This window comes from Oryctolagus cuniculus, chromosome 10 (assembly GCF_964237555.1).
Source record: "Oryctolagus cuniculus chromosome 10, mOryCun1.1, whole genome shotgun sequence".
Taxonomy (NCBI): Eukaryota; Metazoa; Chordata; class Mammalia; order Lagomorpha; family Leporidae; genus Oryctolagus; species Oryctolagus cuniculus.
Genome location: NC_091441.1, coordinates 113,396,192 through 113,419,098, shown reverse-complemented (window position 1 = coordinate 113,419,098; position 22,907 = coordinate 113,396,192). Strand labels below are relative to the sequence as shown.

The 22,907-nt window shown below is 52.4% G+C and overlaps 1 protein-coding gene across 4 annotated transcripts in view; it reads left to right on the top strand.

Annotated features, from left to right (window-relative positions):
• The first annotated feature begins 13,995 nt into the window (after positions 1–13,995).
• Positions 13,996–22,907, top strand: part of GRIP2 (glutamate receptor interacting protein 2) — an 86,153-nt gene continuing 77,241 nt past the window's right edge. For all 4 annotated transcript variants that reach the window (XR_011379279.1, XM_070050004.1, XM_051851761.2 and 1 more), the window contains exon 1: positions 13,996–14,105. Coding sequence is in view for 3 of the 4 variants with exons in the window: in XM_070050004.1 (XP_069906105.1) it covers positions 14,051–14,105 (55 nt within the window). In the remaining variant the exon portion in view is untranslated. The remainder of the gene's footprint in view (positions 14,106–22,907) is intronic.

Sequence of the window (22,907 nt, the reverse complement as noted above, 5' to 3'; positions counted from 1 at the left end):
GTAAAGGAGCAGGGGCTGTGAAGTTACACACAGAGGAGGGGGCTGCGGGCGGACAGGAGAATTAGGACCCACCGGAATGGTCTCCCAGCTGCTCTGCATCCTGTGGCCACTGCCTTGCCCCAGGCCGCCCCAGCCCAGTTCTAGACGCCTCCCCACTGGCATCCTGTCGTGCCCTCTGTTCCTGTGCAGAATGGACTCCTGCAGGCCATACCTCAGCTAGAATCTTAAGGAAACTTAGGAGACGGAAATCTCACCATGTCCTTCCTTGGCTTAAAACCACCTACAGCTTCCTGTTGCCCTTAGAGTGAAATCCAGACTCCTCATTTAAGGTCCTTGGGATCAGGCGTTGCTGTTTCCCCAAAGTCACTTCTAGCCACTGCCTCCTTCCCTCTGTGTCTCCCTGCCACTGAGTTCTCAATGAGTGCTTCCTACAGCCTAAGTTTGCTCTCCTCTTAGTGTTCCTACAGCCTAAGTTTGCTCTCCTCTTAGTGTTCCTCCTGTTCGCTGCACCCTGACACTCTCCCCCTGCTCGTCTTCAGGCTGCCCCCTCCCTCTATTTGAAACTCTGCTGAAATGCCACCTCCTCCAGGAAGTCTTCCCTCATCACCCTCCCTGAAGTCGCTTCCGTGTTGTCACTGCACAACTCCTTTTGGTCTTCACTCGGTGTATCTCATAGTGCCTAACTCCTTTCCCATTTTCTTCCCCCCTTGCCACTCAAGTGGAAGCGCCATGGAAGTAAGGACATTGCCCACCCTTTCCACCTGTATACCCTGCCCCATCACGTAGTGGATTGTCATGGTGGATAAGGTAGCTTTCTGCAGGTGCTGTCTCACTATCTAGTCCCTCGCTGGCTCCACAGCACCTAAGCTCCAAGGACCTCGTCTAAGGGATTCTGGCACCTGCTGGCTGGTGCACAGCATGGAGCTGGATAAAGGGACCCTGACTCAAAGTGGAGCAGACTGGCCAGTCACAGCCTCATCACAAGCATCCAGACACAAGGCTTCCCTCCAGACAAGAGGTCAGGAGTGAAGGGGGTGCTCTTGGAAACTGCCGACCTACCCTTCACAGCCCGCGAAGTGCCCGCTTCCTTTCTTCCCTGCCGTGGTGGACACCACAAGTGCCCACCTCCATCCCCAGGCCGGAATCACGCTCCCGTCCCCCACCTGCTGGGGGTGTCTGCCGTTTGGGTGGCCCTCGGCTGCCAGGGGCTCTCTAGGGCAGGTCTGGAAGCTGCACTGTTCACACGAGGGCGTGATGTCACCCCTTGTTCCTGGGTTGTGGTTCCAGCTGAAAGCCGGAGGTGTTTGGCAGGACCTCTGCTCCATGCTGGACGTTGAACTCCAGCTTTGCCTTGTGAGTGCCAAGAATGCCCCACACTGCTGTTTAGTTGCTCTCGTCTTGATTTCCCAGCCCCCTCTTCTAAACATCTTAAGAACTGGCAAATATCCCGAGGGGAAAGCTGGTGCTGAGGCTTCCGTGAGCCTCTGTCTCACAGGGATCTTGTGCTGGTGGCTCTGGTAGCCCTGAACTTGACCAGATCCTCCCAGCCCCACAAAACCACCTAAACCTCTTGGCTTCTCAGCCTCTCATCCTGTGCAAAAAAAAAAAAAGGAAAATATCCTAAGGGGATGTAATTTTCTTCCCTTCTGTCTGAACTCTTTTTGTTTTGAAAATTTGTTTGTTTGTTTGTTTGTTTTTTTGAAAGCAAAATTACACAGAGAGAGAGGTAGAGATAGAGGTAGAAAGAGAGAGAGAAAGAAAGAGAAAATCTTCCATCCACTGGTTCACTGCCCAGATGGCCGCAACAGCTGGAGCTGGGGCAGGCCGAAGCCAGGAGCCAGGAGTCAGGAGTTTCTTCTGGGTCTCCCACATGGGTGCAGGGACCCAAGCACTTGGACCATCCTCTGATGCTTTCCTAGGTGCATTAGCAGGGAGCTTGGCTGGAAGTGGAGCAGCTGGGACTTGAATGGGTGCCCAAATGGAATGCTGGGGTCACAGGTGGCAGCTTAACCTGCTACACCACAGCGCCGGCCCCTGTCTGGACTCTTGACCCCTCAATTCCTGGATGTCTTTGCAGGCCTCTGATACACACACACACACAAACGCACACACACTCTGTCTATCTTCATCATCATCATCATTGTCATTTCATGTTCATCCAGGATAATGAAATCTTTCCCAGAAGTCCCCTAATAGACTGGCCTCAAGTTCTGCAGAACAGACTTTAGCTAACAGCCTCATCTAAGCTAATCCTGGACAATCGTGGGGTCTCTGTGACTGATAAGGCTCAACCTAACTTGATGCCTGGAGAGTGGGAAAAGGTTACCTATTTCTGTTTCACTTGGCTGTGGAATAATCTGAGTAAGCCAGATACCCCCAGTAGGGAGAAAGGAAGAATGGAGGCAGCACGACTAATATGCGGAACCATGCACTAAAACAGACACGCTTAGAGAAATGCAAATTTAAGCTACAATGAGATACCTGTGCACCTGTGGCTTTACACAGGGGAAGCATCAGTCCTAAAAGTCCTGAATAGTGGTGAGGATCTGAAGCCGCTGGCACTCTTTATGCATAGCTGCCGGGAATGAAAAGTGGCACAGCCGTTCTGTAAAACAGCTTGGCAGTTTCATATAAAACTAAATTCCACTTAGTATACGACCCAGCAATCCTACTCTGAGTTATCTACACAAAAGAAATGAAATTCATAGTGCTATAAAAAACTGTATGTGGATGTTTATAGCAGCTCTATTCCTGATCATGAAACACTGGAAACAACCCAAATTGGTTTTTTTCCCCCAGAAATCTTGTATTTAAAATACACAAACTTCATGCATTTCAGAAATACAACTTTAGGAACAGAGTGATAGTGATTCTTCCCACCTCCACTACCACCCTTCCTCCTCCCTCTGCTATTCCCATTCTTATTTTTTACTGAGATCTATTTCAATTAACTTTATACACAGCAGGTTAGCTCTATACTAAGTAAAGAGTTCAACAAATACTAAGAAAACAAAAAACCAAAAAACTGTTCCTCAACAGTTTTTTTTTTTTTTTGACAGGCAGAGTTAGTGAGAGAGAGACAGAGAGAAAGGTCTTCCTTCTGTTGGTTCACCCCTCAAATGGCCACTACGGCCAGCATTGCGCTGATCCAAAGCCAGGAGCCAGGTGCTTCCTCCTGGTCTCCCATGCGGGTGCAGGGTCCAAGCACTTGGGCCATCCTCCACTGCACTCCCGGGCCACAGCAGAGAGCTGGACTGGAAGAGGAGCAACCGGAACAGAATCTGGCACCCCGACCAGGACTAGAATCCGGAGTACTGGCGCCGCAGCAGAGGATTAGCCTAGTGAGCCGTGGCGCCGGCCAAATGAGTGTTTCCCCCTCAGCAGTTTTTTAATTTCTCTTTTGATTTCTGCAGTGACCCACTGTTCATTCAGGAGCATGTAGTTCAGTCTCCATGTGTTTGCATATGCTCTAGAGATTCCTGAGGTGTTGATCTCCAGCTTCATTCCATTATGGTCAGAGAAGATGCATGGTATGATTTTGATGTTTTGACTTTGCTGAGACTTGCTTTTGGCCTGGCCTGTGGTCTACCCTAGAGAAAGTTCCAGGCACTGGTGAGAACAATGTGCATTCTGCTACTGGAGGGTGAAAAGTTCTGTAGATATCTGTTAGGTCCATTTTTTATCTCTAGTGTTGACTAACTGTTGTTTCCTTGCTGATTTTCTGTCTGGTTGATCTGTCCATTGCTGAGAGTAGGGTATTTTAGTCCCCCATTACTATTGTGTTTGAGTCTATGTCTCCCTTTAGATCCATTAACATTTCTGTAATTAGGTGCATATACATTTATTATAGTCACATCTTCCTGTTGAATTGATCCCTTACTCATTGCATAGTGCCCTTCTTTGTCTCTTTTAGCAGTCTTTGTGTTAAAGTCTATTTTGTCAGATATTAGGATCCCTACACCAGCTCTTTTTTGGTTTCTGTTAGCATGGATATCTTTCTATCCTTTCTTTTCTTTTTTCTTTTTAAAGGCTCTTCATGGTTTCTTTAAAAAATATTTATTTATTTATTTGAAAGAGTTACACATAGAGAGAAGGAGAGGCAGAGAGAGAGAGAGAGAGAGAGAGAGAGGTCTTCCATCTGCAGGTTCACTCCCCAATTGGCCGCAATGGCTGGAGCTTCGCCAATCCGAAGCCAGGAGCCAGGATCCAGGAGCTTCCTCCGGGTCTCCCACATGGGTGCAGGGGCCCAAGGACCTGGGCCATCTTCTACTGCTTTCCCAGGCCATAACAGAGAGCTGGATTGGAAAGGGAGCATCTGGGACTCAAACCAGTGCCCATATGGGATGCCAGAACTGCAGGCGGCAGCTTTACCCGCTATGCCAGAGCACCGGCCACATCCATCCTTTCACTTTGAGTCTGAGTGTATCTTTGTTGCTAGGATGTGTTTCTTGTAGGTAGCAAATAGATGGGTTTGTTTTTTAATCCATTCAGCCAGTCTGTATTTTCTAACTGGAGAGTTGAGGCCATTTACATTCAAGGTGACTGTTGCTAAGTAGCAACTGGGCCCTGCTGTTTTTCCATAAATATTCCTGTGGTTTACTTTGGATTTTCTTTGTACTGGGAGATTTTCTGCCTTCACCTTTCATAGTGATGACCATGTTTCTGTGTTTCTGTGTGTAGCACATCCTTAAGCATCTTTAGTTAGGCTTAAAGAGTGGTGACAAATTCTTTCAATTTCTGTTTGTTATGGAAGGTCTTTATTTCACTTTTGTTCATAATCGAGAGCTTTGCAGGGTACAGTATTCTGGGTTGCCAGTTTTTTTTCTCTTAAGACTTGGAATATATCTTGCTATTCTCTCTTAGTCTGTAGGGTTTCTGATGAGAAGTCAGCTGTGAATCTAATTGGAGATCCTCTGAAAATAATCTGGCATTTATCTCATGTACATTTCACACTCTTTTCTATATGTTATACTGTAGAGAGACTACAATGTGTCGTGGTGAAGATCTTTTCTGATAATGTCTGCTAGGGGTTCTTGTGCTTCCTGTACTTGGAGCTTCCTTTTTTTCCTCCAGTTTAGGGAGGTTTTCTGTAATTATTTCCCTAAAAAGACCTAATCCATTCTCTCTTTCCACACCTTCAGGAACTCCTAAGACATATGTGTTGGGTTGTTTGATAGAATTCCATACATCTCCAACACTGTTTTTCAGTTTTCTAATTTCTTCTTTTTTTTTTTTTTTTTTGGTCTGACTATAAAATTTCCTGAGATTTGCCTTCTAACTAGGACATTGTTTCTTCTGCCTCACTGATACTGTTGTTAAGGCTTTCCAGTGCATTTTTAATTTTTCTATTGAATTCTTCATTTCTAACATTTCATTTTGATTTGATTTTTAAAAAATCTCAGTTTCATGAGGAAATTGTTTTTTATATCATGTATGGATTTCTTCCGTTTGTGAATTTGCTTCTGATTACTTCCACGTAATCCTGTGATCAATTGTTTTGAATTCCATTTCTGGCATTTTGTCAGTCTCCGCATTTTCACATTCTGGTATTGAAGAGTTGTTGTGTTCCTTTGGGGTGTCATGTTATCTTCCTTGTTCTGTTTCTCGAATTGCTGCATTTATTTTTAGGCATTTACGGAGACACTTGTCCCCCCACCCCCCAACCCGTGATGGCTTTTATCTTTGGACTCCGCCTCTCTGGATTAGTGGAGTGTCTGCTCTTTCAGTGAATACCCTGAGGTGTGTGCTGGGTGTGGCCAGGGAGCTCTGTTCAGTGCTCCAGGATGAGGGGGGTGTCCAAGGTGACTCTCAAACTGGGCATGGTAAATCTCTCTTTCTCTCTTTTTTTAATCAGAGGGGAGGTTTGTTCAGCTTTGTTGGCATAGTCCCATGTTCACCGCCTCTCCTCAAAGGAGATCAATGCCTGAGCGCTAGCCCCAGTGGGTACAATATTCATCCATGCTGCCACAGGAACCACACAAAGGATCCATGCAGTCCTCAGTGTGAGCACAGATCCCACAGCAATGACCCTCACCAGGGAACCAAGGAGCCCCAAGCATGTGGAGCTGCCCACAGTGACTACCCAAAGACCCAGCCACACCATGAACCCTCACACGTTGCCACAGTGTTTTCACAGTCCCAGCACACAAGGCTCCCACAGTCACAAGCACCCAGCCCCTTGTCAATTCTCCCAGCCAGACTTGGGTGTCTCCTCTCAACTGGTTGCTGGGCGCACAGATAGGAGCTAGTGCAGCTGTTATGTATGTCCAAAACGGCACCCACCTACTCTCAGCTTGTTACAGTGCTGGGTGGTTGGGGAGAAAGAAGCGTGCCCCCTTTTTTTCCCTCTAGGTTGACAGGTGCACTGTCCCGCAAAGGGATCCAAGCCAGACTCATGCCACCCTCTTTCTGCACAGTTATCACCAGTGGCTTGGGCTGCTGCAGTCTGGTCTCTCCTTACTCTCCAAAGCTGGTGCTGAGGCTCTTGGCTGCTGGGATCCTGAGTTGTGTGTGTCCACACCCTCCATGTAGGTCCTCAGCTTCCCTCTAATTTTCAAGCAGTTTCCTGTGCCATTTTCTCCCTAACTCTTCCCTGAGACTGCACTCTCCACTTTTTTTACACTATCTTCCCTTAGACTAAAGTAATAAGCTCCCTGCCTATTCTACTGTCTTGGTGCCTCTCCCAGGATTGTTTTCCAGTGGTGAGTAAACTGTGGTCCATTCATACAATGGAATATTATTCCACAGTGAAAAGCAATAAATACCTTTTACATGCATCAACATGGATGAGTCACAAATGCACTTTGCTAAGAAGCCAGATTTAAGCAACTCCATACAGGTGCTATCAATCAGTATTGTATATTTTTACATGTCCTTTCCCTTCCAGGAACAAATCGAAGATATTTCCAACTGTTTAATTCCATTTATATGCCATTCTGGGAAAGACATAACTGTAGGGCCAGTAAATAAATCAGTGTTTGCCAGAGGTTGGAGTGGGTAGGAAAGGTTGACCGTGAAGGGGCCTGGGGGAGTTCTAGGGGGAGCACTGTCAATCTACATTGTGTGGCAATGACATAGTGTTTGAGGAAATTCACAGCTGGGACAGACGTGGTGGTGCAGGGGTTCAGCCGTCTCTTAAGATGCCCACATTCGGTATTGAGATGCCTGGGATGGAGTCCTGCCTCTGCTTCCAATCCAGCTCCCGCTAATGTGCACCCCGGGAGGCAGCAGGTCAGCTCAAGCACCTGCCTTCCTGCCACTCACCTGGCTCCTGGCTTTGACCTCATCCAGCCTGGACTGTAGTGAATCAGCAGGTGGAAAATTGTGCATTCTCTCTCTCTGCCTTTCAAACACATAAACATTTAAAAGAATCCTCACAGATCTATGCACTACAAAGGGTGATTTTTACTTTATACTTTATACTTTATAGAAATTATACTTGATTTTAAAAGTTACTAGGCTAAATAAATTTTAAAAAGATTGTCCTGTAAACTTAGAGTTGAAAATGCCAAGCTGTGTCCAGAATAAAGTCCATGAAAGTCTGTGTGGGACAATAGAGGTAGACAGAGGAATAGACGAAAGGAGCTTGGCTATAGGACACAAATAAGAATAGTAACAGTGACACAAAGAGCTGCGCTCATGGGCACTCAGCACTCACTGTGCGTGGGGCCGTGTGCCAAGCACTCGTCCCACTTCAACTCCTTCTGTTTTTACAGCAGCTCCAGAGAGAGGGAGGCAGGTTCCTGTCTTGCTGTCTTACACACGAGAGCCCCAGCTCCGAGGCTCAAGGAAGTCAGCAAACTCTTCCTGGGGGTGGAGTCCAGCTGGCAGCCACTCTCTGGGACTGAAGCTGGAAAGCACTGGGCTTCCCTCCTAACCACGCAGCCTGCAGCAAGTCAATTCCCTACCTGTAGCTCAGTTTTGTGAAATGGACCTGATAACAGCCTTCTATCTTCCATTCTTTTTCCTAAGATTTATTTTATTTACTTGAAAGGCAGAGTGATGGAGAGGGAGAGACAGACAGAGAGACCTTCCATTTGTTGGTTCACTCCTTAGATGGCCTCAACTGGCAGGGTTGGGCCACGCTGAAGCCTGGAGCCTGGACTCCATCTGGGTCTCCCTGGTGGGTGCAGGGGCCCAAGGACTCAGGCCATCTTCTGCTGCTTTCCCAGACACGTTAGCAGGGAGCTGGAGTGGAATTGAAGCAGCCAAGACTTGACCTGGGTCTCCATGGTATGTAGGTGATGGCTTAACCCACTGCACCATAACCTGGGCGCCTTTCTATTTGCTTTTGAAGAAAAGATCATTACTGGTTCTAAAATAACAACAACAATAAAAAAAAACACAGGGCAAACATGAGGGGTCAACAGAAATGGTTTTAAGCATTAGTGGCCTCATCACAAGCATGGAATGTGATTCTCTGGAGATGTCTGGCCTAACCCCATGGGCGCTGAGCCACGTAGGCAAGCAAGGCCATCTTCTTATGGCCCCATCTACAGGGACAGAAAACATTCCCCCGCAAAGTGCCAAGGCGAAGGCGGTGATATATTCCTCTAGGGGTGAGGAAAATGGCTACTGGGTGAGGCTGCCCGGCTGGAGGGAGCTGGGAACCTGGACTTAGGCCTAGCAAGGGTCTTCCTGCAGGAGGGGGCAGGATCCAGTCTGGGCTTTGCTGAGTAAGAGGCACAGGTTTGTGGCCAGTGCTGAGCTGTGGATTCTGGCCCCAACATCCTCTTCTCCCACCTTTCTCCACTCTGTGCTGGGCCTTTGCCACAATGGCTGTGTTGGTATCTAGAAAAGAGTGGTTGGTTTGCCGCTCTCAAGCTAGGCTTCCAGGGACTCCTAAACGCTTGCTCTGGCCTGGACCCTGGATGATGCTGACGGCAGGGACCGCGGTGCATTTGCCCTGATGTCTGTGGGGCAGTGGCATTGGGAGGGGAGACCTGGGGCCTGGAGGGAAGAGTAGGTTCTGGGACCCCAGAACTTTCTTTTCACCTCTGAATGGGATGGGTTTCCACAGCACTGCCTGACTGTACAGGCAGCCTTGGACTCGAGGAAAGAAGGACAAGGGAGGGCACCTGGGCCCCAGGTCCCGCGCTGCCCCCTCTCCCTGAGTGGCCCTGGACAGGCTGCTGCCTCTCTCTGCATTTGTCTGCTGATGCAGAATTAGGGAGTCGGGCTGAGGCTCCTCCAGCTCTAGGCACCTGGGATACCTTCCACTAAATGTCCCGGGCCCCTGCCCTGCTTCTGTCACAGTCACACTACAAGGATGGGGGTGATGAGCCCACTTCCCAGATGGATAAACCGAGGTTACAGAAGTGCAGGGACTTGCCTGAGATCATGCAGCAAACAAGCTGTCCTTTCAGGACATAAGCTTTGTGACAACAAAGAGTCTGTCTGAGTCACTGGTGTCCTCCAGCACAGAGCACAGCATCTTGCGTGTAGTAGAGGCTCCACAGACATCCACTGAGTGAATGAACAAAACAGTGCAGTTGGGACTTGAGCCTGGGCCTGAGTGACGCAGGAGGCCTTTGCTCTTTCTAACATTCCACACCGTCTCTGGGTAGACCAGTTGGAAATACCTGGATTGCGCTTTTGAAGGAGAAATGGAGAACAGCAATGCTCTGACAGCAATAATCAGGGGAGGAAGGAAGTGACAGCTCACGGTGATGAGGAGGCGAGGCCCAGCCTCAGAAAAGATGGGAGGCCTTGCAGAGGAGGTAGAACCAGAACACGACTGTTTGGGGGCCCTGCTGGGTGCTGCAGTGAGCGCCGGTGACAGTTGCTGCATAACTGTGGGTAAGCGTCCCTCTGAGGACCACTGCGGCCCTGAGACCACTTTCGCGCAGGATTCTCTGGACTGTTCTGCTCTCTCTTCCTTCCTGGCAAAACCATCAGGGAGCACCCCCCCCCCCACCCCGCCAAATGCACACATAACTTGTACTTAGAAACTGAATGAATGCGCCACCGTTGATCCACATATTAAGTGCCAGGAAGGCTGCCTTTATTTTTTTACATAATGAAAAAGCATGAGTAGTAGCAGTTCCTTCCTGCACCCCAGTGGTTTGGCTCAGCTCCTCCCCTCCCACCTCAGCAGACCGATTGCGCAGCCCCCACTGCAGGCTGCCAGGAAGTGCAGCAGAGTCCCCAGTTCGAGAGCCCTGGCCGGGGGTCCAGAGGTCTGGCTGGGACCCTGGGCTTGCCCTCTTGTGAACAGCCTGAGCTGGGTTTGGTCCCTGCCCTGGTTCTTGGTTCCTGCCTTGGTTGTAGTCCCCACCAGCTTCCTGCACATACTCAGAGGCCATGGGGTGTGCACGGGGTGGGGGGTGGGAGGTGCACCCTGAACCAACTGCTGAGGGCAGGCTGGGCCTCCAGAATGGGCGTCCTGGGCAGCACCTGGCGGCCGAGGCAGGCCTGTGGATCTGGGCCTCCCCCTGCAGCCACCCTTCCTCTGGGTTCCTCTCCCTTCACCATGGTATCAGTAAGTCTAACGACAGCAGCTCAGCTCACCTGGCACCTCCTGTGAGTCACCGCTGCATGCTCTGCATGGGCTGACTCACTCAGTCCTCACAACCACCTTACTCAGGAGGTGTCGTTGTACCACCATGCCCACTTTACAGGTAAGAACACTGAGGCATCATTTGGAAACTCACCAGAGACCAGGATCTGAGAGTGGGCAGCTGGTTTCCCTCTGGTGATCTCTCCTTTCCCTCTGATACGTGGCCCCGTGATTGCTCCAGTCACTGCTATGTTTTCCCTGGGCCCTGTCCTGCTACCCTCACCGCCACTCTTCTTGCTGTTCTCATGACAACAGGGGACTCTGGAAAGATTTTGGAAAAAATGTAATTAAAAGACAAGTTTACTTTGGAGCAAGAAAACTTGGAAATCCACGTAGAATGTCTTCATGATGCACATTCTTGGCCTCCCCCGCAAACCCGCCATGTGGGTCTTCTCTTTGTTGCTCTCCCTTTATGCTGCCCACCCTGGGGCTTCCTGCTCATGCTCCTTGGAGTTCTCTCCCCACTCCTCTTGAGGCCACCTTTCCCGGGACTGCTCCCTTCTGTTTCTGTCACCCCTGCGGCACGGTTTCTTCCCTGCCCGCACCCCAGCCCTGCTACTCCTCTCCTCTTATCAGTGTTTCCTCCTCTTCCATCCCTGACATTCCTTCCTCACTGCGTGGGTTTCTAAAACCTTACGATGCTTCCCCAGGGGAGACCAAGCCTGCCCAGCAGCACCACCACCTCCCCCCACCCTCCACCCCTGGAGAATCTGGGCAGCCGGGACTGATCCAGCTGATGGAGGGTGGCTGGGAAAGGTGTGACGGGATGTCCCAGGCCAGGTCAGACAAGAGGCTGTGGCTCCCACCTGGTGCCGCTGGGACACTTGTGCTTGGAGGAGCTCTGAGCCCCTTGCAAGGGGTTTAACTGCACTGGGGCCACCACGCTGCAAGGAAACCCAGGCCACGTGGGGACACCATGGGTAGGCACTCTAGGGTGACAGTGCCAGCTAAGCCTAGCCTCTGAGTCATCGCAGCCCAGGTGCTGGACACCAAAGGAAGAAGCCTGCAGATGTCTCCACCCCGACCCCATCCCAGGATCTGAGTCTTCCCAGCTGAGGTCGCAGACATTGTGGAGCAGAGACCTCCCCTCTGTGCCCAAATCCCTGACCCCTGGGCTTCACAACCATAGTACGCAGCGGTGGTTTCCTGCCAGGTACGTTTAGAGCAGCCTGTTATGCAGCCGTAGATAACGGAAACGCCTCTTCTTCCTCGCCTGCCTTCGGGGAGGGGCAGGGGGGTTCCTGGGCCCATGCCCTGCCCTTGGAACTGGCCTTGTTGGCTGAGCCTCTGGTCCTCAGCACTGTCATCTCTGCCTCTGCTGTCAGCAACTACAGCCCCGTCATCGTCGGAGCAGGGGCATCCTGGCTGTGCAGCTGTCAACGTGAGCACAGGCAGGAGTGATTCACGACTCTGCTGCCGGGGAGACTCCCTGCCTCGGCAGGAGCTCACAGCTCTTAAGACAAGTTCTGAAGTCAGCAGACTGTTTGCCGAGCTACCCCCACTCACTCCGGTCCCCTGGGCCTGTGCTCTGCTCACTAAAGTGATTAATAATTCAGGATTCATCCAAAGCGGGGATGTGAATCATGGAGGGTCTGAGAAATAGGAATAAGTGATAACGGTACCCCTCGGCCTTTGTGGACGGGGCTGTCCAGAGAGATCTGGGTTCAAATGCCAGTTATGCCACTTCAGGCTATATGACCTTGGGCACCTGAACTGCCGCATCCTCTTAGATGGCGCTCACTTCCCAGCTTGCAGAACTGTTGGGGGTTCAGGGGCACACTTTCCTTGCAGCAGTGGTGCATGTTCCTGACGCCAGAGTTCGGGGAGCTTCCCTGATGGGAGGATTCCTGGGGTTTCACCTCTGAACTCCCTTTCAGAATATGAGCAAGGAGCAGAGACCTCCCCTCTGTGCCCAAATCCATCTTGTCCCTGCAAGGACAAGATGATGCTTTCCAGTGTGCAGGTGGGGGAGCCTAAGGCTTGAAGACAGAAAGTGATTTGCCTAAAGACACACAGCTGAAAACTGCAAAGCCAGGCTGCAGGCAGAGGCCACCTGCTTTCTTCCCAACACTCCTGGGCAGGGAAATGTGATCTGCACTGACCACCAGGGCCATAGTTCACTCTGTGGTTGACCAGCAAGACCCTGGTCCTCTCTGAGCTAGAGGAGAGAGCATGTGGCAAATGGACTGAGCTGACTCGGCCAGCAAAAAGCAGGCTTTATGGGGATATACAATACTTTCTCATTTTATTGTAAAAATTGATTTGCTTGAAAACATCAGCTTTTTTTTTTTTTTTTTTTTTTTTTTGATAGACAACACATTTCTAGAGTTCCAAATTTCAAGAGGTACAAACGGGATCCAATGAAAAGGGTGTCTCTGTCACCTGCCGCCAGCCACAGGATTCCTGTTCTGGAGGGGACCAGTGTTGCCATGAGAGATGGATAATCTTCCACTAATCTGAGCAAACATGTCTGCTTCTCACTTAACCATGCAACTTGGAAACGGCGTCCTGTTGGGACACAAGGAATGCCTCTTCCTTTTACGGCTGTGTAGAGCTCTGTTGGATGGACTGCGCATGGACACACACACTTTCCCTTCTCGTTCCCACGGAGGACGCAGCTCCGACTTCAGAGGTCAGGAGCTCCCTGTCCGTCCCTGGGCTGGGCTGTTCCTCCTCACAGCCCTGGGACCTGAAGAGCGCCACAGCTTTGCCTGGAGGAGGGCAAAGCCGGCTGATGGACACATGGGGACCAGCCCTGCCCTCTCTGGGCCCTCCTCTAGTGAAGGCCCTCACGGGGCAGGGCTCGAGCTCCAGCGGAGGGGCCTGGGGTTCTCTGGCTTTTTCAGACCTGAGGCCAGGGGGCATTCGCTCATTCGTTGGCTGACTCATCCATTCATTTACTCAGACACTTATTCACATCATCAATTGTCAATTGTCAATTCACTTCATCAACTGTCATTTATTTATTTATTCAGTGGTCAATTCACTAATTCACTATTTACTTATTTACACATTCCTTCCCGCCTCTATCCACTCATTAATTCAAGAATTAACTCATCTGTTCATTGATTCACCGGCAGATTCGTTAACTCACTCAGCCATACACCCATTTATTCATTCCCCTATTCACTCATTCATTCATTCATTCGCTAATTCATGGAGATTTGAGTTATTTGGCTGAGCTGGAGACCCCTTGGATGTTAGTGGTGGACAGGGCGGCCCAGGCTCCTTGGGGGTCCCACCCCCCGCAGTCCGGCTCTCGGTGCCCGCCCCCCGCGCCGCCCCCCGCGCCGGGGAAAGCGCGCGCTGTCGGGGAGCGGCGCTGCTCAACCGCGGCTCGGAAGCCGGAGCCGAGCGCCTGGCGGCGGCCCATGCCCGCGGCGCCCTGGGCCCGCGGCCCTCCCCAGCGCTGCGCTGCGCCGCCCGGCCCGGCGGGGGCGGGGCCGGGGCCGGGCTGGCGAGGCCGGGCCGGGCCGCAGGGCGGCCGCGGGGATGCGGGGCTGGCGGAGGAACCTCGCGCTCTGCCTGCAGCGGCTGCCGGACGAAGGTAGGACGCGGCCGCTGCCCGGCCGGGGAGCCCCCGCGCGGCGTGGGGCGCGGAGGGCGGACGCCGGGCTGAGCGGGCCAGGGGGCGCACACGCCGCGGGGCGCCCGGGGAGTGTCCGCGCTGGAGGCGCAGGCTGGCGGCTGCACCTGAGGCGCGGGAGGGCGAGCGTCCACCGCGGGGGAGCTTGAGGGTCAGCGCAGGACACAGGGCGCGGAGCGGAGCCTGGTCCCGCGAAGCCTGCAGGGCGCTCCACAGGACGCGCGGAGGTGGGACCCGAGCAGGGCGACCTCCAGGGGCTGGAGCGAAGGGGTCTGAAGTCCTGAGGTCGCACTCCCGGGCCGGCCCTGAGAGCACGGCCCCCGGAGCGAGCCCGGGCGAGTGCTGCGGCCACGTGCCTCCTCCCTCCCTTTCTGCCGGCCGGCTTGGGGCCGTGCCGCCGCTCACCGTGGGGGTCCCACGCTGCGGTCCCTCGCTCCCAACTTTGCTGCGCACGCCGGGTGGCACCCCTGGGCAGACCCCGGAGTCCGCGGTGGCTCAAAGTTACCGAGAGGCCGGTGTGTGCGCGGGGGTGGGGGCGGCTCTGCCGCACCGCCCCCTGCCCGGGCCTGCCCCTGCCGCAGCGCTGCGGCGCCGCCCCCTCGGCTGCTCCAGTCCGGTACCTGCGGTCGCGACCGCTTGCAGGGGAGGGGCAGGAAGGAGGCCCCGCGCCCGGGTCTTGCCTCTGCTGAGCAAAGTTCGGATTTGGTGCTAATTAGGAATTGCCTGAGCGGCGAGCCGTGGGCGGGGTGAGACCGGAACGGCGGCTGCCCACCCTGTGCTCACTTGTGGGGCAGTAATGGCTGAGGACCCGGCCCCCACCGGCCTCTGCTTCAGCCTCCTCCAGCACGCCCTGGGAGGACGCTATTGTTCTTTCCACTTCACAGGTGAGGCCGCAGAGGCGTCCCCAGAGGCGAAGCCCCTTTCCAAGGTCACGGGGCCGGTAGGTGGTAGAGCTGCCTGTGAACCTGGAGCTACCTGACCAGAGAGCTCTTGGTAGCTTCCAGGCCGCTGGCATTGGCTGCTTCCAGACTGCTCCAGGCTCCTGAGTGGAGCATGGTGGGATGGCCCTAGGAGAGCTGGTCCCGTCCTTGCAGGCTGTGGGGTTCTGCAGCCAGGGCCCTGGCAGGCCCAGAGCCATGCCTAATCCTGGGGCAGACCCTTACCGCTCCCCTGACCTGGTGGACACAGCAGCTTTAGGGCACACAAGGTGCTGGGTCTTTTCCCTGAGGTTGAGGGAGGAGGCAGGAGGATAATCTGCCAACCAGTGGAAGGGGAGGAGGTGGTGTTGCAGAAGTGCCTCTCCTCCATGGAGCACCCAGAGGAGCAGTGCCCACCACCAGCCTCCAGTCTGGGTGTGGCCCTTCAGAAAGCAGAGCAGCTCTTGGACAAGTCCTTTCCCGCTTCGAGGCTCATTTGCTGTCTTGGTGAAGGGAGGGCCCAGCACCTGTCCTGCTGGGGCTGTAGTGTGTTGGTCTCAGTGCAGCACACAGCCCAGAGCATGTTGGAAGTGGCGGCTGTAATGGCTCCAGAGGGTGTTGCTCTCTTGCCTGATGCGTGTGAGTGGGGCCAGGGCATGCGTGAAGCTTGTGGGTAGCATGTGCGTGTGCACAGGGCACCTGTGTGACGTGTTTGAAGCTTGGGAATCTTGGGACGCCTATAACCTCCTAGCCCACTGCTAGCCATATCTCCTGGGGGGAGGCTGCTGCTCTCTTCCTCAATGTCAGGAGGTGCCCAGCACTTGAATTTTCCTTGGAAAATCTTGCTTGGGATCAGTCCTTCAGCTCAGCACTAAATCAGAGGGTGGCGGGTACATCCGCCTGCACCAGCAGGAAATTACTACTTTAGAAAGACAAAATCTCCGGCTTTCTCCAGGCCACAGGAAGATTGCTTCTCGTGGGCTGGGTCGCAAATGAGAGGCTCTGAGCTGTGGGTCCAGCTGGACAAGAGGCTTGTGGTGGGAGGTCAGCCAGCCTGAGCATGACGGAGGTGTAGAGACACGGACCTGGCATCTCTTGGAGAAGAGCTCCAGCCAGTGAGGGGGGTTTTGACGGCTGTGTTGTGTACTTTTAAGCCTTGGAGAAGCGTGGGCTTAGGACACCAGACCCATGTTTCCCCGAGGCCCCTCTGAGGGGCCTCCCCAACTGTGTGTTCTTGGGCATGCTTCTTAATTTTTTCTGAGCTTTCTGAGTTTTCTTTTTTAGACCAGCAAAGTGAGAAAGGCAGTCCTGCAGGGTGGTCGTGCACAGTCAGCACTGACATGTCCTAGCACATAGTAGGTACTCAGGAAGTACTAATCCTGGTCTTCCTTTCTTGATTGCTATATCCAGGTTAGCTCCAGTGGGTGGAGCACTCAGGACTCAAGAGTGGATTTCTGGCTTCCGAGTGGCCAGCGTGAGGCTCTCTACTGCTAGGGTTGGGGGAATCCAGCAGGGCTGTGTCTGCCCTGTGACTACTTGAATCCATGGCCTGTCCTTACCCAGGGGAGTTGGCCAAGAGTGTGTCATACCCAATGTAGACTGACACAGCTCACATGTCAACATCATTTTTGGTTTTAGAATTTCAAGCATCTCTCCTAGAGAGACACATGCAGTCGCTGGGATTTGGGACTTCGTGACTTCTTTCGCGATGCTTTTGAGTGGAGAGAAGACTTTGTGTTCCAGTCAGCTTCACCCTAATGATGAAGGGCCTGTAGACGGTGATGTGTTTTCTTCCGTTCACTGCAGCAAATGCTTCCAGAGGCTACCCTCCCTCCACCCAGGCCCTGGCTGGTTTCTCTGCACAATCAGAAAAATAAAAAGCCGGTCCTTAGCCTCAGTTGCCTCCAGTACTTCAGATGACAGAAGTTTAAGGTCCCCAGTGCCTAGGGAAGGTGGAGCTGCAGGCAGCAGCAGATTCCTGTCAGGGAGGCTGCTCAGAGGAAGAGGTGCTGCGACCCCGTTGAGAAGGTCAGATGTCCACTGCAGGTTCTTCCCATGGCGTGGCCTGATTAACTCTCCTTTCTGCTCTCCAATAGACTCTCAAATGTTAGCCGGAAGGGTTATTAGAAGTCATCATATCCAATCCTCCTAATCGGGAGGTGGAGAAACAGAAGCAGGGAGAAAGAAGCAGCTTTTTAAAAAAACATTTATTTATTTGTTTGAAGGGCAGTTATGGGGGAAGAGGGGAAGGGGAGAGAGAGAGAGAAAGAGAATATGAATTTTCTGTCCACTGGCTCAGTCACCAAATGGCCGCAATGCAATGGCCAGAACTTGGTCTATTTGAAGTCAGGAGCCGGGAGCTTTTTCTGGACCTCTCACATGGGTGCAGGGGCCCAAGCACTTGGGTCATCTTCTGCTGCTTTCTCAGACACATTAACAAGGAGCTGGATCAGAAGTAGAGCAGCAGGGACTGGAACCATATGGGATGCCAGCACTGCAGGTGAGGTCTTTACCTACTACACCACAGCACCCGCACCAAAAAGCTGCTTTTTTTATTCACTCCAAAAATACTTATTGGACCCTCTTAATGGGTACTCAGGATTTGTTCATGAACAAGACAAAGATCTTGCTAAAACCAAGTGCACATTCTCGAGAGAGAGACAAAGAACAAGTAAAGAAATAAACGTGAATGGGATAGTTTCAGAGTTATCAATGATAGGAAGACCACAGGGAGAACAGGGAGATGGAGTAGAGAGTCCTGGACAAGGGGCTTCCTTAGATAGGGTGGTCTGGGAGGGTCAGGGACAGCCTCTCTGAGAAGGTGGCTTTTGAGCTGGGGCTGAAGAAAGGGAAGGCCCAGCCATAACAATTGCAGAAGGAAGCACAGCGCAGGTGAGGGAACAGCAGGTACAAAGAAACGCCTCAGTCCACAGGGCATCATGTGGGGAGACCAGCTTGACCTGTTGGAGGAAGAAAGGAGCGAGGGAGATGGAGTGTGATGAGTGATAAGGTTGGGGGAGACATGAAAGACCAGATTGCAGTAGGGCCCTGACTGCTGAGGGGAGGACTCTGGGTTTTCTCCTGTGGTGGGGCCTTGACCAAGGGCTTGGGCTGCCTTCAGAGATTAATAAGGTTTGAGTGATGTGGGTGGTGGTAAGGAGAGGCATGGCAGGCAGAGGAATGGCAGGAGTGAAAGCCGGGAGATGAGGCCGCCAAAGGAGGTAGGTGGGGACCAAAGGCATCCAGTGCAGCTTGTGGGCGCTGTCCAAGGTGCTGATGGTTGCATCCTGGGCCTGTGTGTATGAACCAGTTAGAGCACCGTCTGTGTGTGTGTGTGTGTGTGTGTGTGTCTCCCCATGGTACCTCGCTGGCTGATATGTCCCTGTGCCGGTTACCTAGGAGACAACAGGAAGACGATAGGGTGGGATTTGATTGGCTACTCAGTCCTGCTGCTCATCTCTCTGTCAGAACCACAGGCAGAGGTTACAAATGGTCCATGCACGCGTGCCAGATGCCGGAAGGGGAGACATGAATGTTAGCTGCCCCGGGTCCTCTGTGTGTGTGTGTGTGTGTGTGTGTGTGTGTGTGTTTGCCAATGAGTGCACGGACACATCTCGAACAAAGCGGCATCTGGAGCTAATGTGCTTCCTGCTGTGTAACATCTGCTCATTGCCTTAAATCAGGTAGTGGGGGCCTGGATAAATTTAAGAAGAATTAGCCAGACTTGGGAAGGGATCTTTTGTTTGGTTTTAATAACTGCGGTGTCAACACCCAAGCTGATTTTAAATGTCTCCTTATGCCTCCAAAAATGCAAATGAAGCTTTGAATGGCGGAAGTTGCTTCCCATGACGCAGACCATGATGTCAGTGTACATAATCACCTTCCACCCCCACCCCAGCCGGGGAGAGCGGTGTAAGATTGTAGAGCTGCAGCTTTCCTCCCTTCTCCTTCTTCAGAATAATGGTATCTCTTTGCCTCCTGCTTTGTGGATAAAAGGGCAAGGAATCTGCACTCTAATTTTTCTTAGATAAGTGGTGAGGAAACACACAGCCCATCTAAGTGATTCCTCTGCGGTTGACTTTCTAAACAAAAAATTTTCAACCAAAAAGCAAAACCCAGCTTCAGGGCTACAGGATATTTAGTGGTTGGGGTCTTTCTTCCCCTGCTTCTGCCTTCCATTCTGCAGGGATTGGCAGCTGATGCAGTTGGCAAGGAAGGAAAGGAGGGTTTCCCTTCTCACACTTGGCATCTCTGTCCAGGGTTCTGGTTTTAATGTGCCAGGGATGAACCTTTTCTGCCTCTCCTTTGTCATCCTTGTGAGGATTCTCCTCTCCCCGCTGTTGGTAAAATCTAGCTCCTCTCTTTCCATGTCTCCATTACTAGTGGGCACAGTTGTTTTATTGGAAACACACATCAGGGGGTGGTTTCCATCAGTTTACATGGTTTACATCATGCTCCATTACTTTCATTAGTGCACCACACTGAGCAGCCTACATGCACAGGGCAAGAGGCCCCAAAGATGAGTGAAGGGGCCCCAAGGCCTTTCCACTCACTGTACCCTCTGCGGGACTGATTGTCCTCCTGTTCACTCACTCACTTCCTTTAGGTCCATGTAGCAGTCTCCTCCCCAGAGAGGGATTCCATGTCCATCCCATGTAAAATAGCAGTGCTTTAGCCCTGCAACTTTCCTCTTCCCCCAGCCCTGTGCATTGCTTGGCTGTGTGACCTGCTTTCCATTCCCCTTGTGTGTGAGCGCCACGAGGACTGCAAATGTCTCTCTTTTATTCCCCTGCTGTAAGTAGCACATTGTGTCATACACAGTAGTTGCTCAGTAAACATGTATGGGCTGACGGAGTGCAATGGGGCTGGAGGGTGGGGTTGAACCAAATAGTGTTGGTCTTACAGGAATCCTGGCTCAGCTCACCACGTTCTCTGATTTTTCTAGAGATGCTGTAAACCCAGAGTTTACCATATTGTCACTCAACTTTATAATATTAACCACCAATTCAGACTAACAAAAAACCCGAGGTCAAACAGCATAGCCTTGGAGCTAGATTCAGCCCTGGAACTTCTGGTATTCAGGGCCTCTCACAGCTACAGTAAACTTTTCTTCCCTTCTTGATGCCACCAGAGGGCTTTTTTGGCCCAGTTTTTTTGGACAACATTGTGGTTTCATGTCTTCAGCTGGGAGGAGCATGTTAGTCAAATGGCAGCACCACTGTGGCTATATTGCCTTGGTCCTGGAGAAGGATGCTAGTCAGATGGTGGCAACAGTATGGCTCCATGTCCTCAGTATTGGAAGAGTATGCTAGTCAGATGGCAACAGCACTGTGGCTGTATGGCCTTGGTTCAGGAGAGGGATTCCAGGCAGATGGCTCCATGTCCTCAGTGTTAGAGGAGTATGCTAGTCAGATGGAAGCAGCATTGTGGCTTTGTGGACTCTGTCCACATTAGATGGTAGCAGCACTGTGGCTCCATGTCTTCTGTCTAGGAGGATGATGCTTGTCAGGAGCCAGGACCACTGGAGTGGGTTAGGGGGAACCCAGACCGCAGACGGGAACCTGGAAGTGGCAGCCTCATCCCACTATGAGCTGGGGAAAGCATCGCCTGTTGCCAGAGCTCCAAGTCTGGCACCTGACGCTCGTGCCAGCGGAAGGAGACCATCCTGTGTGGACAGCTAGCCCTGGGCTCACAGCCCGTGGGGTGACCTGGGCAAGACCCGCCCTCATTGAGCTCCTTCTTTCGATAGAGTGAGGCCATAGGCAGTGTTCAATGACCTCCTGCCTCCTTTCCTTCACTGTCTTTTGCCAGCTGGAGAGAGTAGCCAGTGGCAGAACATGGGTCTTTTTTGACTGCCAGGGAGCCTCCCAGGATGGGAGCTATGGAGCCCCTGAGCCCCAGACGGCTCCATGGATCGTCGGCCTCTCAGGGCCCTTCGTCTGCATGGTCCTCCATGTCCCTGTTTCTCTGAGACTTCCCAGGTCCCAGCCTGGGAGCCTCTAGATCAGGCCTGAGTGGAGGGGGAGAGACATAGCCCTGGGGAGCTGCCAAGAACCTCTGGCTGGCAGGTCATGCTTTACTGGGTGTTATAGTTGTGTTAAGTTATCCATTCGATCAGCACACCTGTGGGCCTGACATGGGGCACACACAGTGGTGAAGTAGACAGATGAGGTCCCTGATCTTACAGAGCATGCAGGTGTGGACGCTGACACCTGGTGGGCCTCTGCCTCTGTCCTTTGCTTTGTGCCTCCTGAACACCAGGTACTTGGATCTCCCTTGGACGTCTCCAGACATCTTGTCTGCCTCAGTTTACTTCCTTGTGAGGTCTTTAGCCTTGAATGGCTCCAGTCCTCGAGCTTCCTCAGGCCACATAGCACTGGGAGGTGGAGGCCCACAGCTTGCTTAAAAAGCAGACTGGAGTGGGCTGGTGCTGTGGTGTAGCAGGTAGAGCCGCAGCCTGCAGTGCCCGCATCCCATATGGGCACAGGTTCGAGTCCCGGCTCCTTCACTTCCCATCCAGCTCTCTGCTGTGGCCTGGGAAAGAGGTAGAAGATGGCCCGAGTCTTTGGGCCTCTGCACCCATGGGGGAGACCCAGAAGAAGCTCCTGGCTCCTGGCTTTGGATCAGTTCAGCTCTGGTCGTTGCAGCCAATTGGGGAGTGAACTAGCGGATGGAAGATTCTCTCTCTCTCTCTCTCTCTCTCTCTCTCTGCCTGTACTTCTCTCGGTGTGTAACTCTGACTTTCAAATAAATAAATAAATCTTAAAAAAAAAAAAAAGCAGGCTGGAAAGGAAGGCTGTTCCCCAGGCTCCCTTCCAGGAAGCTTAGTGAGTCCAGAGCATGAGCGGGAAATGCTTATTCCTTATCTCATTTGTTCTTCCACCCCCATTGTGTGCCAGGTTCTTCTCTTACACCATTTCATTTTATCTTCCCAGAACTTCCCGGAAACCTAGCCTCTTGCAGATCTCATTATCTCCATCTCACAGCGGGGAACTTGAGACACAGAGAGGTTAAGTCACTTGCCCATGAATGCACTGCTGGGAAGTGGCAGAGCCGAGGCTGTGTGGCTCTGGGCAGCTTCTTTGAGGGGGTAGGGGATGGGATCGGGCACTAGGAGAGGGAGCAGGGAGTCTTTCTGAGGCTGGGGAGTTGGAGTTGACCTCTGACCTGAGTTTTTTTTAAATTTATTTATTCATTTGAAAGATTTACACAGAGAGAGGAGAGGCAGGGAGAGAGAGAGGTCCTCCATCCACTGATTCACTCCCCAGTTGGCCACAACAGTTGCAGCTGCGCTGATCTGAAGTCAGGAGCCAGGGGTTTCCTCCGGGTCTCCCATGCAGGTGCAGGGGTCCAAGGACTTGGACCATCTTCTACTGCTTTCCCAGGCCATGGCAGAGAGCTGGATCGAAAGAGGAACAGGCGGGACTAGAACCGGTGCCCATATGGGATGCCGGCACTACAGGCGGCAGCTTTACCCACTATGCCACAGTGCCAGCCCCCTGAGTTTAAGATTAAGTCAGAGTTGGCTAGGAAGGAAAGAGCTGGGAAAGGCATTTAAGGCAGAGGGGTTGGCGTGTGTGCAAAGGCTCCAAGAGGGGATGAATGTGACGTGACCGTGCTGGCATGGGGAGGCTGTGGCCTGCTGGCTGCAGGGCTGTGCATGTGGGACATGAGTCTGCCCAGTTGAGGCGGAGCCAGACTGTTGAGGGCAGAGGTGGCCTCAGAGGTGGCTCACAGGTATGGGTCTGCTTTGATCCTCACAGTGGCCTAGAAAATTAATTACTAACAAGCTCACATGGAGGGAAATTTCAGATTGTAAAAGAAATTTATAGATTTGGATCTTTCT